We start from the raw sequence: 19,553 nt of genomic DNA on the forward strand, positions 1-19,553 counted from the left end.
GTCCTGCTGTTATGCTGTTTGCCTATGATGTTAATGTCTTTATCATGTCTCCTTTCAACTCCCTATTGTTTCAAAACCAAAGGAGCTTATTTCTACTACCATTCCATTCCCCTTGCCAAGTGGACTGTACTCCGCACGTTTTTCGTTCGACTTTTTGTTTTTGAGATGAGATGATGGGTGCTTTGAGAAACAGACATACTATAGATTTATGCACTGGCATCCCAGTGCTTTCTGTTTTGTTCTTTATTCCTTTTCTAATCTCTCCTAACATCCTATTTGCTGTTTTGACTGCCACTAAACATTCAGTTGATATGTTCAAAGAACTATGTGCAATGACTTCAAGACCATTTTCTTGAGTGGTAATTGCTAATTTAGAATCTATCATTGTGTATTTGTAGCTAGAGTAGTTGTTGTTGTTGTTTTTTTTTTTTCTTGTGCACATTGCCTTAAGTTCATTGGCACCAAAATTCATTCTCTTATTTTATTGCCAAGTCACTCAATATTGTGAGATCCTTTGCAGTCAGCTTTAATTTTTATTGCTCTAAATAAACCAAGGCTATTATCTCACCACAGCCTGGAACCAGGTTAGTTTGACAAAAGCTATTTTCCATGTCTGTCTTCTCTTCGTTAACATGAATTTTAATTTTTTTTCCTTCTGGTTATTATATTATATTAATTATATAATATTAATATATTAAAAAAACAGAGAACAAAGTCAAATATTGCATGTTTACTTGTAAAGAAGAAATCATATGAAAGTGTTAAGTAAACATTTCACATTACCAATTCTGTAATTTCCAATTATTTATATTATTTTATGGGTGTGTCTTTGAAACACTTGTTTCTGATTTTGACTTTGCACATAAACTAAATGATGTTTTGACTGATGACAGGAAAGTTCAATGTGTGACCCAGCTCCGTTGACATACAGAGCACAGAAGCACTTTGTCTAAAGTTTTGCAGCCAGAACTCTCAAGTTTATATCTTCTACTAGCTTAAGAGAATTGTTCAAGAAATTAATAAATGTGAGATAGAATTTTCTAAGGAAAGATATTCCATTCCTGGTCATAATGAAGCAGTCACACAGTGCAAGGCTTTCTTAGTTTCTTGTGTCCAGCTCTCCTAAATGTATTCATCTTTTTCAAATTCCAGGAGCTTTGGGTTCACAATTTTAAATAGAGTTGCTGATGTTTCCCTAATTTAGTTTTTTTGGAAGGACTATAGAGGAGGAGAAGAGCAAATGAGACGGCTTACCCTTACTTCATGCGCAACATGCTAATTCATAGCAACATGTCAGGACTCTGATGTTGCCTCTAAGCATCTGTTGCAGTTATGAGCTAGACAGCACAGTATATGGTAGGGAAAACACTTCTGGGAAATAGTATTTGTAAGCAGCTATTGGGTTAAAAAGCTTAAAAGATATTGCTGCAAAAGTGGATTTATTCTGGTGGTCAGTGTGGGGAAAGGTTTTGCTTTTCCCTAGACACCAAATATAAATTCACAGTAAACTTGTACTTGCTTTCAAAGGACACCGTAAAAAGGAAGACAGCCAAAGATAAATTTTAAAAAGTGAAATCAGTGCATCAGCTGGAGCGATGCATTAAATGGTGAATGTTCTCTGATGATCAGTTTCTGTCATAACATTCTTTGTGCTACTTAGATATTATGTTGTAAAAAACTGTTAAGAGAAACTCTTCTAGTAAGAAATACTCTGTTAATAAAATGGTGTATCAATTAAAATGTTCTTACTGTGTTAGCTCCTTTCAGTGAAGACCCATGCAGAAAGGTGATTTACACTGAGATTCATTAAAGTGTAAGGCTGAGATTTCGCTTCTGAATTCCCCAAGGTTCTTGAACCAGCACTTGCCCTCTCACATCCTTTTATTACAGATCGTTGACTCTTCCAACAATTTTCTATTGGCAGAATGGTTCTTAGATATGCTGAACTGTTCTGATCCATTGATCAGAACCAATCAAAATTCCAAGTACCATTGCTTCTTAAAGGATCTGTGCCAAGAACCAATAAAAGCTCAACGCAGTATTTAAAATGGTCCTACAAGGAGGGAGGGAGAATATATCTTCCTTTCCATAAAAATCCCTAAGTCCCAAAGAACATTAAAAAAAACTGCTAAAAAATACTGGGGGTTGACATTGGCTGTTAAGAGGAAAGTCAGACTTTGCGTCTAGAAATGATACTGTAACCATTTTTTCCTTTCAGGTTCAGAATAATCAGCCTTCTTGGAACTGAACAGACAGAATTAAGTCTCTTAAGTAAAAAAACAAGCTGTTAATTTTAATTGAGCGTTCTATGCCCAAACCACTTTGTATATTTGGTACTTTTCTCTTTCAAGCTCAGCCTCACGCTGGCAGGCTTTCTCAAGGGTGTTCAAAGAAGAAATTGATGAAAAAGAGTTTTGAAAGCTCATAGTGAAAAGAGGTTTAAGTGAGTAAGATAGATAGCCATATTGATTGGCTCATAGAAAGCCAGATTGATTTGTGTGACTTTAACCATCCAGAAAAGCTTGTGTTATGGAGACTGACTTTTGAACATACTCCGAGCAATGGTACTTTTTGTTGTTCAAGATTCAGTGGTACGGCTGATTCTGTTGCTTGCAGGCCAAGGAGTGATTGGGGGCTTTCATTCCATTATCTGAATAGTGACATTAAACTCCAGCTGCCATAAACGGGTTTCTAATAGTCTCCATATTGTGGGTAAACACTGAATGCCATGAGCTGCTACTTCTGGAGATGTATCTTCTAGGTCATAACTTCAGTTCTGTTTACAGCATGACACAGGGAAACATTGATGTTACTGCATGGATCATGATTATATTTTGCATTTTTACACAGTACTCCTCTGAACTATGCTACTTCAGGGTATTCATGGTATTTCCCATATTAGTTAAAGAATACATTTTTAAGCTTTTTGTCAAAAAAATTATGGATGACTAGTATAATTCAATAGTTAAAGGATTGTATGAATTGCAAACTGTGCACAGCAGATGTGCTAACATGACTGGAAGTTCTTCACACAGCTAGAAAATCCAAATATTTTTATCAAAAACTGTCTAAAAAATTAAAATATTTTCTGTCTGTTTATATTAGGTGTCAACTTTAGAAGCCTTTTGTCAGTATCCAGAAATTCACTAAAAGAGGTTGAGAGTTCAGTGATCTTCCTATCAAAATCTTTTATGGACTAAATGTTACAAATACAAAATTATTGGAGCATGAGAGAAGGCATATGCTCCAATTGTGAACTGCAGAAGTTTAATAACGTTGCTTTTTTTTTTTCTTCTTCCGTTGTGTCTTTGGGACTGTAACATGGTGATGTTCTTTGGGATGTTTTCCCTGGGCAATTTACTACAGAAGTACTCAATTTAATAAAACAGACCTATTATCAAGTGCAAACCTGGTTCCTCAAACTAATTATACTCCCTGCATATAGTTATCATTCCTGCATCCCAGGAAATTATTCAGAATTCACAGAGAGAAGTATAAATTGGTATCATTTTGGGGCTATAGTTCATCTTCTTTTTGCTTCTGTTGAACGTGGAACATGCAGTGCTTATTTGTTGAGACTGTTGTGGTTGCAATGGAGCTTATCCCATGCTAATGGAGACAGTAATAGCATTTTATGGAGACTGCCACAGCATCAGAGGTGTGCGTTCTCTTTTGACTTTGAACTTGGGTGGTTGGCTGTTGTTTGTCATCCTGGTAGAGTTTGGTTTTACTCTATTTTTGTGGGGTTCTTTTTCCACGTTTGAATGTATTTTCGTTACCTTTGATACCCTAAAAACATAAACTTTTTCAGACCATTATGTTACAATTACTTTTTTTTTTTTTTGTAATTGCAGTTGTTTCTTATCCTTACTGCTGGTAGCCGCTGTCGTTTGGAAAATCAAACAAACCTGTTGGGCTTCTCGACGGAGAGAGGTATCAATAACTTTAAGATTATTGTGGTGGCTGTGTCTTTCAGAATAAATTGAGAGCTCTGATGAACAATCGCACCTCCACTATCTCCTGTATATGCAATTTAAATATCCTGCTAAACATTTTGGTTTTTTTACCATGGATTTCTTATGCTGAGGAAAACGTTTTTCTTCCTCTTGCCAAAAATTAAAGAAATTGCAACACTACGTTGCAGAAAGCTAAATTTTCTTTATGGTGGAATATTTAGAATAGAGTAGAATAGAGTAGATTATTTCAGTTGGAAGGGACCAACAACGATCACCTGGTCCAAGTGCCACTTCAGGGCTGACCAAAAGTTAAAGTGTGTTAAGGGCATTGTCCAAATGCCTCTCTGACAGTCTTGGGCCATCGACCACCTCTCTAGGAAGCCTGTTCCAGTGTTTGACCACTCTCTCTGTAAATAAATGCTTCCTAATGTCAAGTCTGAACCTCCTCTGGTGCAGCTTTGAACCATTCCCAGGCACCCTGTCACTGGATCTCCGGAGAAGAGCTCAGCACCTCCTTCTGCACTTCCCCTCCTCAGGAAGCTGGGAAGAGCAATGAGGTGGCCCCTCAGCCTCCTTTTCTCCAAACCAGACAACCCCAGAATCCTTACCCACTCCTCACAGGATATTCTTTCCAGCCCTTTCACCGTCTTTGTTGCCTTCCTCTGGACTCATTTAAGTACCTTAACATTCTTTTTAAATTGTGGGGCCCAGAACTGCACACAATACTTAAGGTGAGGCTGAACCGATGCTAAATACAGATGAATAATTACCTCGTTTAACTGCCTGGTTATACTGTGTTTAATGCATCCCAATACTCTTCAGTATTTTCAAAATAGTGGTGCGAATTGAGTGAACACAGAGGATCATACTGTAGCATCTCAAACTTTCTAAGAAGCTATTTGATGCTGTGACTTAAGTTGTGTTGTTATCAACAGTCATTGGAACATATAGTAGGAGACAACCCTCTCTGCAAAGAGCTTACACTTCTTTTTTTATTCTCTCTTTTGTCTGTCATTTTTTTTTTATTCTAAGCAAAATTCTCTCTCAATTAATATTAGTAGTTCTGGCATTAAAATCATGGCACAATTGAAGCTCTTTAATAAATACTCATACATAAAGCCACCTCATTCTTCTGCTGTCTAAATCATTATACCTATGTTGGAAATTTTTTTTTTTTTACCTGTTTACAACATATTTGTTCTTACCTGTTTAACAAATGATTAAAATTGGATGAGATTGAATTTAGATTATGTATACTGCTACATGTATATAGCATGATTAAGATGGTGTATACAGGTAGTTGTCATATTTCATTTTGTTGTCATAAATAAGATGCATAATTTTTAGACAGTGATTTTCTTTTCCCTTTGAAGCTTCTAATCTTGATAGTTTTTGGAAACAGGACTTACCTAATGGAATGTAGATTTTTTTAAAAACCCCATTCTTAGTTAATTTTTGTTAGTATACTGGCACTATGAATGGTTAAATAACTTTTTTTTTTTTTACTGTAGATCTACAGTGAATTTATATGTTCTTTAAAAGTGCCAGGTAAAGACCACTTACAATTTTCCTTCACTGAAATTATAGCGTCCTGATGCCCAGGTTTTGCTTTGAACTGGTGCTACAAAGAAAAATGTGTATTATCGTAGTTATTTCATTTAGGTATTTTTTTTATTCAGATGAATATTATTAAGCATATTCTCCCTCTAAGGGCAAACGCTCATATATTTGTTATGACTTGCAAAATACAGATGAAAGTTACTTTAAACTACAGTATTCAACTTCTTAATATTTTGTTTGAATCCGTCTCAATACTTAACTTAATAGTTCTGTGCAACACTATTGTGATGGAAATAGTAATTATTTCCCTTCTCATGTTAATAAAGTTGTTTTATTGACATGTTTAAGAACAAATACAAACATATGAGTTTACAGATCTAGGGGGTCTAGTCTTTTTTCCATGGTTACTCTCCTAGTTGTTTGAAATGTAGTATTTTTAATGTAGTTTGTAGGCATCATCTCATAAAGAACACATTCTCATATAACAAGTTTTTGAAGTTTTCCAAGTCATTGTAGTATTTTCCTAATGTCATCAAAAGCATTTCTAAGACTGTATAAAAGCTCATATAAGCTGACTGATAGATACAACATAAATGCAAATCAGCTTCTTTGGAAGTGCAAAATTGAAAGAAATACTTGGCAAGTGGATAAAAACTCTCAGAGGTCCATGCTTTAGTTCTGATCCTTGGTTTTCTGTTACTATAAATAGAGAAACTTAGTTGTCTCTCATTCACAAACGTTCAAAATTACATGAGCGTGTATTTCTTCCTATTTTAAACAAGGTCTGAAACAGCACCCACAGTATGGTAGCATTATGACTTGTAAATGTTTAAGCAAATTTCCTTTATTTTCAATCTGCTATTGTACATGTCAAATACAAGTTTTCAATAATGCTCCAGGTAATATTGTCCTTTAATCTAGATCAGAGAACTTGTTTTTATAGGTAGCATTTTTTGTAAGGTTTTGGAACAAAGTGTTACAAATAAATTGGATGAATAACATACAAGTAGAAGGCAATTTATTATTGAAAAGAATTATGAAGTACCTGCTTTTAAAGCCCACCCATTTAGGCAGATGAACTTTCCTTCTCTTTCATCATTCTTGAAAGACAAGACTCTTTAGATGTTACCTTCAATATGGACACAAGTTACAGTAAGAAGTGAAATACAACAAGAACACAAACAAATATGAAAAAGCATGCTGTTAATAGCTATTCATCTATTTATTGTTCATCCCAGTCTGTTTTCACCTAGAGGAGGAGAAATTTATCATCCAGTTCTTGTGGTCTTTTATTCATGAATTTAATCAGGCTGTTGAAGTAAGCAAATAATTTTTTGAAGTTTTTGTAGACTTCTATGTGTAGCTGAAAATTCAGAACTTCATCCTTTTTTGACTTATGACTTTAGTGCTTGGCTAAATCGGGTCACTCTTGATGACGAATTGAACGTAGCATGGCATCAATCCAAAACAAAGGAAGAGCAAGTTGTTTACACTGTGTAGTGGGAAAGTCTTGATTTTCCCATGAATTTAGAAATTTTCTCTCTAGTTTCTTTCCTAATTCATTGCTTATTCAACAAATATTTGCTTTCTGCTGCTCAGAGCACTGCCCAAATCTTACAGGGCAGTTCATTTGTGTTTAAGCTCTATTATAGGTACGTGTAAGAAACTACTATATGTATATGAAAATAAATAAATAAATAATGTCTTCCAAAAGACTTTAACTGATGTTTGGCAATAATGAATTCAATCCCTTTTCCCATACCTATTGGTCTTTTGATTTAATTAGTTGAAATCATTTTTCCCTGAGCCAAGTCCTTGAGTTTTGGTCATATTTTACTCATAACAAAGTTTCGATTCGCTTCTTTTTCCTACTTACATTTCTGCCTCTTAAGATATACTTTATCTAAGGTTTTTTGAACATCTATATTTATACTTTAACTACTGGCTGAGCTTCTCTTCTTCTTTCCTGCCTTCTGAAAGAGCAGAAACAGCAGATAGACTCTCTCTCACCTTATAACGTCAAAGTTGTTCACCTGCATTGAAAGAAAATGGGAAGTATCATTCTTTTATTTCATAGTTCCCAAAAGATGAATGAAACTTTGAGCAGGAGAACATGAACAACCTCCTGCCTGGCATCTCTTGACAGCTTCCCCCAGCCATCCCTCCCATGGATCTGCAGCACTTAAAAGAGCGTTTTTAAGAAAGGCTGAAGTAAGATCGTGAAATATTGCTCATCTGAGAGAGCTTGATCCTTGAAAGGAATAATTCAGAATATTATGAGATGATTTCCAAAGCATTATTCTTATGGCACTATCTTTCTTGAGAAACAAGCCAGGAGGAACTGGGAACGCTCTCAAATTCATACTTAGAGAGTAGGATAACATTTGCAGGCAAGCATGGAAATTCATGCAGGAGTAGAAAAGGAAAAGATATATTTGTGTGTCAAATAAGTTAAAGGAGTTCCGAAGTATTGCGAAGATTAGGAGCAGCAAAGCATTTTTTTGGAAGAGTCTTATGCTACAGAAAAAGATCAGATGTGTACTCTAGGTTTTAATCTCTCATCCTTCTTTTTCCTCCAAAGACTCACAAATCTTTCTACCAGTACCTTTCTCTGTAAAATTTCACTTGTTAGTTCACTGGATGAAAACCTGAGAGCTGTCATTTTCTCCCAAAAGATTTGTTTGGCCTCTTGCGTTTTATACCCAGAATGCACCCAAGAGCCCATCCATGAAGTTTCAATCTGACTGTGTTTTCTTTCCTTATACAAAAAAAAGATGTATCACCCAGATTTACTAAATAAGAAAATTGAAGAGAATATTATTTGTTGTCTCTACATGTTTCATATCTAAAGTATCCGTTCAATCTTCTGTTGAGAATGGGTAGAAGAGAATCTGTTCATAGATCATTTTACTGAAAAGCTTGATAGGTTCCCTGCCAGTTTTGTAGTGGCTCTAAGGTTTTGTCTCATGAACTTCTGATTGAAAGGCACCACACTGCAGATAAAATTTGCATCCAAATGATTTCTTATTAATAGTGTGTCGAACTTTTCTTTTTGCTGACAAGATTACACTGAGGTCACTAACAAAGCTCATGCAGATGAGATTATAGATGACACAGCTTCTAGTTGAGGTATTTTAGCAAAGTATTTGTCCTTCATAAGGTAAAGCAGTTGCTGTTCAGATGCCCTTTGTACTATTCATTCAGCCAGATGTTTTAAAATTGTTACCTTTAATCCAGAATCGTGCAATTGCTGATGTGCGTACAGACATACTCTTCCTCCCCCAACACAGGCACACACAAAATACATTCATGTGCCAATGCGTCGTATGTCATTACATACATTTTTGTATATTGGATCTATCAATTCATTAAAATGCACTTTTACATCTTTTTTTATGAAAATCTCTTTTTTACATATTGTTATAATTACACAGTGGAAAGCTTACATATCTTAAAGATGACTTAGAATCTTATTTCCTCATGTAATACACTGTAAGTCCCTTGAGAAATGAGGAAGTAATGCATGATTGCACATTTATGTAAAAATGTTTGAAAGCATAGTATTATATGTGTAAAGTGCTTGCCTAACTTTAAAGGTTAATATCATTCCTTTATTGGAATTTTCATATTTATATATAGCATTTCATTATACAGTCAGCTGTGCACCATTTGCCTGTCTGAAAGAACAGCACATACAAGCATAAAAACATGGAATTATAGAGAATGCTTTGTACAGTGTGTGGGTGCCACACAACTTATTGCTTCATTTTATTAAATAAGCTTATGCTTGTTTAAAAAAACCCCCACCTTTCTAGCCTTAATTTTAATATCAAGGTAGTTTTATTCTCTTGAATATTCAAAGATTCTTAAAAGCACACAAACAAAACTGAAGTAGACTACTTCTTAATAACAGTAACAATTCATGTAATAGCTCTAGGCTCATTTCTAATAAGAAAAAGAAAGTTCAGTAACGTCGATAGTACTAATGAACGTAGACAATATGTGAATTTCCACTAGAGCTTTTTTACTTTATATTGTAACAACACTTGCATTTTTAAAGTATTCCTTTTAGAAAAGGCAATAATGGCTTTTGGTATATGTAATGTTGTTTATGGAATGCGACATGTTTAGTTGAGGAATATTAATATGCATAGAACGTGGTGTGTTCTTGAACAACAAATGAAGGAGCAAAAGGAATACTTTGGTTCATTTAGATGTTGTAATGTGCACCAGGGACCACCAATAGTAGAAGTAAGGAAACCAAGAAATATTAATACATATAATTAAAGTACCCCAATGCCTAATATTATTCATGTGTGTAGGTGTCTACAGGATTGTGCTTTACATTTAAAAATTGTTAACCTCACAGATCACTTTTTTTTTTTTGATAGCTTCTTGTCTGTTGCTTAGCAAATATCTTAGACATCTATATGTACTTACTCATAGACTGTGAGTAATCCTACTGAAGTCAAAGGAGCTATTCATAGGACCAGAATCTCAACTTGTTATATTGCTGGAGCTCTTCTGAAATCAATAGAGCTATGACTGCTTATTTCAACTGTGGATCTAGTTTTATTGAGGATAACTGGGGCATTTATTTCAGGCTGACGTTTTCTGCATTCTCTCCAGCCTAAAATTTAGGTTCCTTCTGAATGAACCTTTCAAGTGATGTGCCTGGTTAGCTGACACTAGATCTTGTCTCAGGACTCCCTCTGCAGTCAGTATAAGAGACATCTCCAAATGACAACTCATCCCACCCAATTTTTGCTGTGTTCACTTTGATACTTGGAGGGGGACTGGCTCGTTGTTAACGATATAAATAACCTTATGAGTCAGATCTCCTATACTGAGAGTTAATTTTTGGTTTGATTTTGTAAAATTGAGGTTGTATTTATAGTACTGTCACTTCATAAAAATAAGCATCTGATTGATTCCTGTATTAGCACTGCTCACGTCATGCTTATTCTCTGTAATGAGAAATATTAAATGGTACCAGTGAAAGACTCAATTTTGTATTGGAAATATTTATTTTGGCTTAAGATAAAAAAGTTGATCCAGTGCAGATATGTCCAACATCATACAGTGTTAAGAGGCTTCCATGAACTATTATCATAAGACTAGGGGCATGAGATTGAAGAGCCCGTCTTAGTTTTTGATGGCTTTGTATCCCCTGCCGGAGGTATTTATCCCAGGAATTAATCCTAGCTCTCTTGTGTCAACTCTGCTTATGAATTGCCATCTTCAGTAGGAATTCACCAGGACCTGACTTCATAGAGTTAGCCCAAGTTTTGTTTGGGCCACACACAGTTCTAAAGCTCTGTGTCACAAATCTGTTGGAATAGTGTTCAAGTATTATGGTGACGGGAGGAAATTAACTGTACTAAGAAAATCACTGTGGAGGTAGAGATAAAAACAGAAGCCAAATTGTGCATCAAGTGAAAACCTTCCTTTGAAAACACTGCAGGTAGACAGTGGAAATCTTGAAGCATGGGATGAATAAGGCAAAGGAATGAATAGGCAAGGAATGAATAAGGCAAAAAGTAGTGATCTGGTTTCCTTTGCAGACCTTCCCTTCCCCAAGGGATTTCATCCTAAAATCATCCTGTCCAAAGGAGAATTGACGAACATTATATTATACTATACTTTATCTTGTCTCTTGAAGTTGTCCTTCCTTAGAAGTCATACAGGTATATGATTTTCTTATGTGTTATACTACCATGTTCTTTGGCAGGATAATCTTTTTTTTTTCTTTCTTGCCTTTTTTTTTTGTTGTTAATGCTGAAAAAAATCTGTAAGCTGGAAGTAGAGAGCTGGTTTTTAGTTTTACGTTTTCTGGGGACCATGTTTGGAACAGAAGCAAATAAAGCCAAATCAGCTATTCAAGGATGTACCCATGAGCAAAGGAAATTCATTCCTACCTCTAGTACCTCTAGTCCTTTTTTTCTTAAAGTAAGTACATGTAAGCATGTTTTATTTTAAACAATTACACATAAAGGACACTGGAAATCAGTGTGCGTGTGCAGATAAAATACTCACTTTCAGCTAACTCAATGCATTTATGAAAGCTTGTTTCTTCATTGCACAAAAATTCAGAAACTAAAGAAGATAACAGATGACAACAGATTTTGCAAGGAAAATTGTGGGCTACTTCTCTTTACTAAAAAAAAATAAATGAGGGAAAACATAAACTAAGTGTTTTAATTATATCTAGATATGACCAGGAGAAGAAAATAGTTTGTTTTTCTTAACATAATAACCAAAGTTCCTTCTTATATTTGCATAGTGTAGTTAGCCTGAAGAATCCCAAAAGGCAGTAATCAAAAGAAATTAATTTCATTATATATGATTCCTGGGCGTATGCATAGAAGGAAGCTTGGATGTAGTTATTAGTGATGATAACAGTTGTGGTATTCTGTTCTGTAGAATTTATTATCAAAATTGAGATTCTTAAATACATCGGAGACCTAGTTAAATCTTGCGAGTGTACTAGGTTAAGCTTTCAAGCTAACAGGAAGATAAGGTTATTTAAAAGAAAGAGGGAACTGGCAAAAATGAAAAAGACTGCCTGAGACAACTGGCCACTTGGCAGAGCCTAAGGAGCCTTTGAGCTGCATGGTCTGAGAGGTTTCCATGGGACTAGTTGTAAACATAAGAGCATTAGGAGAATTTTTAGCAAACTACCTGTCAGCAAAAACCAGCTGACAGTGAGAAAGGCAATCCTTAGTGGGGCCCTGGGAAGAAGCCAGATAACGTCTTTTGAATTGCCAAGAAGAAAAGTCGTTTGGATCTGTGTCCACAGCGTTAAAGGAATGAGGATGGTGAATATGTTCTTTGTAAATAAAGAGGATTGCACCAAAATAGGTGTTTCATTTTTGTGTCTTAACAAAAACAAAAGAGCAGGCGTTGAATACTGGCCCAAAGTGGCAGGACTCTTCTTTACGCTTGTATTTTCTCTGTGTTTGCAGTGTAGTGTCAATTTTTAGTCCCCTGTTAAAATACAAACAAACCTTCCATTATGCAAAACCCTGTAAGAAAGTAGTGAGTGGATTTAGGTGCAAACAACACAAGTGGTTAGAAACTTGGAAGAACTCTGCTATGAAGAAAGAGTGAAAAGGTTTGAGGGTTTACAGTAAGAGCTCTTTGAGGGAAATGCAAATGCCCCTCTTTAGCTTTTCTCAGAAGTAGGAACAATTTTAGTGGCACTAGGTAGACAACTTTGGCCCAGGTGAGTCACCTGCAACAGGGGAAGCATAAAGGAAACATAAAGTCAGAATTGTCCTTCCTCCAGAGAGCAGGGAAGCAACTCAAAGTCCAAGCCTAGAAGAAATATATAGTTCCTCTCTCTTATTCTGCTCCTCCTTTCTACCTGAAGTTCTATTTACAGTTGAATGTTAATCATATCTTCTAAAAATTATATTAAATCATGATAATAATAATTTTGATTGCTTGTAATGCATGGAACATTTGCTAATGGTCTGTAGACAGGTGATGTCAGTATTATTGATGTTCTTTCACAAATATAGCTGCCTCTACAAACATCCAACTTCTCCTTGCAAATACATCAATTTTTTTTTTTTTCAGAGCTGAGTTTTAGGTACATTTCTGTATGTGTGCAATTGAGTAGCCGTAAAGAGGGATTGAAATCATGATGAATCTATTCCAAAGTGTTTGCATTTCACTTTGCCCAGCACGGATAGTACGTGCCTCCTAAAACAACAACATTGACCTTTTTTCTCTCTTAAAGTTAGTGTTGATAAGATTCTTTCTTTAAAAAAACATTTTGAAGAAACCGAAATTTCTTATATGTTGACGACTGGCTGCTAAGGTCAGAGCTTTAATAATTTTCAGTGCAAAGCAAATGCGATGATCAATGCAACTGGAAATCAGTTAACTTCACCAACTTATTTTTTCAATGCCTGCACTATTAATCAGTTGACTCTCTCTGCTAAATGTGTTCAGTGCCGTGAATGTCAGCATTGTTACTACAAACAAACTCTCTGAGGAACTTCTCCTCCTTCTGTAGATATTTGTACATACAAATGTTCCTCGCTGTCATCCCTCTGAGCAAGTGGTGGCTGTGTAGTTCATCTGGGCACCTTCTAGGCGTCTCCTCCTTCTCTGGATAGACGGAAATAATAGTAGGTTCATGGTGACAAAATTTGCATATGCATTCTTCTTTCTTGAGGAACCTGGAAATACAAAGTAACGGTGGAACCTTAGGCTGGAAAAAAACCCAAAAAACCCTTTAGAAGAAAACATGGGTGTACAGCAAGTCTACAAAAAGGTAGAGTAGTTATTCTTTCTGAAGGACATAATGATGCAATGGTTATCCTTCCTGGAGCTATAGTTTCTATTGCTCCAACAGTTCACAAACAATAGTTGACAGTTAGTATGACCTGATATAAACTGAGCTCATTACATTCATTTTCAGCAGATAATTAATAATTAACATATAACCTTTGGCTTTCCTTTTATCTTCAAGTATTGACAGAAGTCGCATAAAAACATACTATGTGTGGAAAAAATGCTTTGAAATGCAAAATTTAATTAAAATTAATGTAATGTTATTTTAGGACAGTTGTATAGTAGCAAAAGTACTATAGGGAATATGAATATTTGAACAGACCATTATTTTTATCCATGCTGTTCAATTTATACAAAAGTAATTTCTGGAAAACAGAATATGATTTGGTATTTTGGTTGGAATTTAGTGGAATGAGTGCACCATAGCAGTTAAATTGTAACATTAGTAAATTAGTCTAGACTGCTTTAACAAACAATTGACCCGTGTGTAATTAGCAAAAATTAAACCACAGTGAAGTCTGTAGCTGGAGCTTTTTTTGTTTTCTGTGCTCCACGTTAATTTTGAAAATCCCAGTTAATTACACTTATCACATCTAAATAGCTGTAGTTTTTTGTCTTATATTTGTGTAGCCACAGCCAGAAATACTGCTGGAGGAGGCAGGCAGGGAATAGCGTGTGCCAGTCAGGAGAAGTTTGGGTTTGGAAGACAGTCGTTTGCTTACTGGTCTTACAGGTGTCCTTGTGCAAATTGCTTCGATGCCTGGGCCGCCAGTTTCCCCGTCTGTAGAACGGAATCAGTTGCACAGGTCTTTATATGCTTTTAATTAAAGATGCTGTTGCTATTAGGCGGGGGAACCTATTCTCATGATTTATTCCCAATAATCCTGTTTGTCCCTAGGCAATTTATTTAGGCATCTCTCCATTTAGGCAGGAAAAGCGAATGAAATGGACACTGGGTTGCTCTCTTAATTTCTTGTCTGGGTACATTGCTACTAATCAGAGATACAAACATGTTGTGAAATACAAAGTGTTATTTTAATGTGTTGTATTTAATACGTATTTCAATATTTGATAAAATACATTATGAAAGTATGAAATATCTCATGTGCATTTCATTTTCAGCTTAATTAAAACCAACCACCCATTTCTTAGCGTTTTATGCTTTTTGAGTATGTTAATGATGTACAAAACTGATTCTGCACTGCTTTTTACCTACCAGAGTAATTTATGTCTTCACAAAATTAAGGAATAATATTTCCAAAACAGTGGGAGCACATTACAAAAATATCTTACCCATGCGTATACGACCCACATGCAAGTTTCAGACACACCATGTTTTGACTTAATACCTTAACAGTGTCCATTAGTAATATTCTTGAACTTGTCCTCTTCCCCATTCGCATGGAAAGCAAGTCCATATTGTTAATGTTGTTAATGACTAAATCAACCATGCATGAAATGTCCAAGTTTCACCTCTGGTTACAGCATCCAGTATACTGTAAACTCATAGAAAACTATGAACATAAATCATTTTGGAGTGAGGAAAAGAGGAGCCAGAGAATTATGGTCAGTAAATTTCCAGAAACATCCTTCAACAAAAACTAAGCTGTTTATAAACACGTATGAAAAGAAAAGATTAAAAGCCCAGTTTTTTTCATGAACCAAATCACATGAAAAAAAATATGCTTTTCTTCCAAGGTAGGATACAAATCCTTTTGAATGGAGGGAAAAGCGTCTGATGCTTGTACAGTTTGGCATTATAAAGGCTTTAAAAAGTCTACCACGTGATACTTTAATAGGTAAGGCAAGGAAGCATTGCCATGATTACGTAGCTGTGGAGTAGGTGCAAAACTGGTCAGAAAAATATACTTAGGTCTTCATCATCAGTAAAATGAGGTATTAACTACATGTTGACTGTAGTTAACTGCATTAACTACAGGTTAATTTCAAACATTTGGCCTAGCTCCAGAGCTTGTCGTTGTTTTTTTAATCACCTAAGTTATGCAGTTAAAGAATACATCTATTAAATTTGCAGATTCTAGAATCTGAGTTGGAGGTGTATTACAGGCAGGATTAGACTTGAAAATAATCTTTTCAAATTGGAGAGAATATTCGTGCTGACGAATGCAAGCTTTTTACCTGGTAGAAATAATCATCTTCACAGAAACAGCATGAGGAAAAAGCTGACTGCGCTACAATTCTTCAGAACTGATCGATGTCTTAGAAAGGTTCACAAGTCGATGTAAGTCAACAACAGCAACCTAGTTACAAAAAAGGAATATATTACTGACTTGTGTTGGTAGAAGCAGTAACTCTACGGCATCTGATTCTTGTGCTACTGAGTATGGCCTTAACTGGAGCATCACGGCCAGTTTTGGCACTCCAGTTCAAAAAGTGTATGGAACATTTGGAGATGTTCAGAGAAGAGCAACTGAAAAGTATAGCTGTCTATAGTTACATAGTGAAAAAGAAGAACATGGAAAGATGTGATAACAGCCTTGAAGGCAGGGAATGGAATAACGCATTTGCTGTATCTGTCGTAGAAGGGACAAGAAGTGAGGCACCTGTGTTGCAGCAAAGAACATTCAGGTGACACAATGAAAGATAATAAATTATGATGATTAGGATAGTGTAGTTCTGGAATACATTGTCTTAGAGATTCCAGAGACTCTCTGTCATTTAAAGCCTTTAAGAGTGGCAAATACAGGACAGAAATTAGAAGACATACATGTCTGCAGGTGGATGGTCTTGTGACAGTCTCCTTAGGTCTCTTTTAACTGTATGATCTTATAATTAAAAAACCCCACTTCATTTTGAAGTCAGGAAGAGGTATTTTTTACCTATCAGTAGCATTTTTATTTGTCGTGGAATCAAAGAACGATTTGTCTTGGATGGACCTTTAAAGATCACCTTGTCCAACCCCGGATGCCAGGGGTAGGGACATCTTTCATTAGAGCAGGTTGCTCAAAGTCCCTTCCAACCTGACCTTGAACGCTTCCAGGGATCCACAGCTTCTCTTAGGCTGCCCACTGCTAGGTGATATGAAATTACAGCAGCATATGTCTGTAATAGTGCTGTAATAGTACCTGCACTTCCTCATTAAAGGCTATTTTAAAATCTACATGAATTTGATATTTATACTTTCATTGCAAAACTGTGTCCCAAATGACATTAAAGGCAAATAATTATCCAGAAGTTCAGTTGTTTTTCCACTGAAAAGGCTTTTAAGTGGCAGCTTTCTTCTTTATAAATCTTATATGCATAAATGCAGCCTTTGATGTTATTGATGTCATGTACCATGGTTAAAGATTGAAAAATCTCAAATACTAGAAAATTAGGGTCAAAACTAGCCCCTTACATTTTATACCATTTAAGTTCATATCCATGACGTCCATCCGACTGACTGATTGAGCCACCGTGTGATTTTATTTTTTTTTTCACTTTAAAACTGTTTGTACTTTTTATTTCACGATTTGAGCTGAATTAATTGTTCTGGCCCTGATATCCCTTTTGTTGTACAATTCTACTGGCTTCTGTGTAAGAGTGGCAAGCAAGGCAAGATACCTTATTTGAGATTAGAATTGAAAATGAAAACCATACACAGATCAGAAATTGAGCAAGTTTCTTGATTTTTTTTCTTTTTTTTTTTCTGAAATACATATTTTTGCAATTATTCTGGCTCTGCTTTAGCTGAACCAGTTTCACCAGTATTTTATAATACACGTGCATGTTTTTTACAACAGCGCTGTTCAGCACATGTGCAGAATTCGTATCCAAAGGTAGAATAGTGCATTTTCATGAGTCATACTCCTTGCTTTCCAAGGAAGATGATTTATCTATCCTGCAGGTGGACAATATATTATATTTCCAGTACTTTCAGAATGGCTTCTTGTTTTGTAACACGAAGCTAACATAATTTAAGCATACTTTCTTCCTTCATGTAATTAACAATTTACATATAACCTTTGGCTTTCCTTTTATCTTGAGTCGTTGATACAAATTACATAAAATCATACAATTTGAGCAAATATTCTTTGAAATGCAAATTCTAATAAAAATGAGTATAGTGTTAATTTAGGACTTTTGTGGTGTTGAAGTACAGTCTTTGGGACATCATCAGTATTTGAATATGCTGTTATTTTTTCCATATTGTTTGGGCCTAAAAAGTGGTTTTGGGTAAAAAACTTGGATCAAGCACAGTGTGACAGAAGAGCTAAATTATAGCTTTATTAAATTGCTTTAAATTGTTTTACCGATTGAAATGCATGCAAATAGCAAATGAATAAAACACCTACGGTTTGCTTTTTAGTTTGGCTTTTGTATCTGTACTTACAAGGCTGATATTAATTGGAAATAATACTATGGCATAGAAGCTATTACCAAACACCTTTTTGGACAAAGGTATTTATCTACAGGCTGAAAAAATCCCACTTTTAGAGGAAGGTAAGCAGCTTCATTTAGATTAAACTTTTTTGATGGAAGAGGCAAGTAAGTACATGTTTCTAACATAAAGAAATAAGGTGATTTAGCTGGATTGCTAGCAAAATAGGATATTAAGAAATATAGTCTAGCATCCCAGCAGTAAAGAGGTTTTTCTAGCAGTTGATACAGTCAAAAATTCACTGTCAACCCATATAAAATTCTCATTCATAGCTAAGACTTACGGAGAAGAGTTTATATCTCTCTATTTTGCTAGCATCTCACTCAGGTCAGTCTGGTATCATAATTTTGAAAAGTTTCTGCTATCTTTGAAGGATCTTTCTCTAATCCAAATATTTTACAGGATGCTATTTCTGCTACTAGCTTGAGCATTGGCTTCGCTTTTTCATTGCATCCCAGTTCTTAAGCTCTCCATGTGCCTGTTTACCGCTCAGTTTTGCAGCGTTCCTACATCCAGTACAGATATTCATAGTTTATGGGACTTCTGGCTCCAAAAGCAAGGGAAGTATTGTCTGTTTGTGGTGTTGGGTTTGGGGTTTTTTTTTCTTCCTTCTCTTTTTTGGTTCTTTCCAACATGAGCTGCAGGATATATCTGTCTGAAAATGCTAGTTTTGTTTTTCTCCCGATAATGTAGGTGGGCCTCAGGCAACCAGTTGCCATGCTGCACTTTCATATTATTTTGCTCAGTGTTCTCCAGGTGGGAAAGTAGTTTACAAAATGTTTCTCTGATCGGAGATTCAGCTCCTTGTAGGCTTAGTCCCTCAGTGGGACTTGGCCCTCTGTTAGTAGGGGATGCAATTAATGTCCAAAGCAGTATTTACTGGACTACTACACCCCGGTTGAAGAACCTACTTGAAGCTGAAGTCTGTCAAAGATATATTAGCGGTATTTGTAGGAAAACAATTGCATTTTTTACATTTTGGCTGAAAAACATTACTTGGTTCACACATTTTTTTCTCTATGAAAACTCTTTCCTCTTTTACTAAGGGCAGATTTTTCCCCAGAGTTCATGTTAAGTGCTAGCTTTATCTACTTACCAGTGCCCTCGTATTACTGTCATAAAGAAATCAGATACAATAAAGATTTTCAAACTATAGGTAAACAACCTTCTGAATAAAGTAGGTATTGCCAGTTAGTTCTGCCTTGTGGGATGATGTAGACTGAACAGAAAGTATATGTCTCTCTCTAGTTTACCATAATAATGTAGCACAAATGGATAATGAGCAAATAAGGAATATGCAGGCATAACTCCACCTACATTTAATGCTTGTTCTAGTTGTCCCAGCAGGCAGA

General features: G+C 35.6%; 1 protein-coding gene across 6 annotated transcripts in view; it reads left to right on the forward strand.

Annotated features, from left to right (window-relative positions):
- Positions 1 to 19,553, forward strand: part of ATRNL1 (attractin like 1) — a 523,801-nt gene that overhangs the window by 289,965 nt on the left and 214,283 nt on the right. For 3 of the 6 annotated variants that reach the window (XM_054207467.1, XM_054207469.1, XM_054207470.1), the window contains exon 26: positions 3,855 to 3,933. The exons of the other annotated variants lie outside the window; for them this stretch is intronic. In XM_054207467.1, the coding sequence (XP_054063442.1) occupies positions 3,855 to 3,933 (79 nt within the window). The remainder of the gene's footprint in view (positions 1 to 3,854; positions 3,934 to 19,553) is intronic. 6 annotated transcript variants of the gene reach the window in all.

This window comes from Rissa tridactyla, chromosome 6 (genome assembly GCF_028500815.1).
Source record: "Rissa tridactyla isolate bRisTri1 chromosome 6, bRisTri1.patW.cur.20221130, whole genome shotgun sequence".
NCBI lineage: Eukaryota > Metazoa > Chordata > Aves > Charadriiformes > Laridae > Rissa > Rissa tridactyla.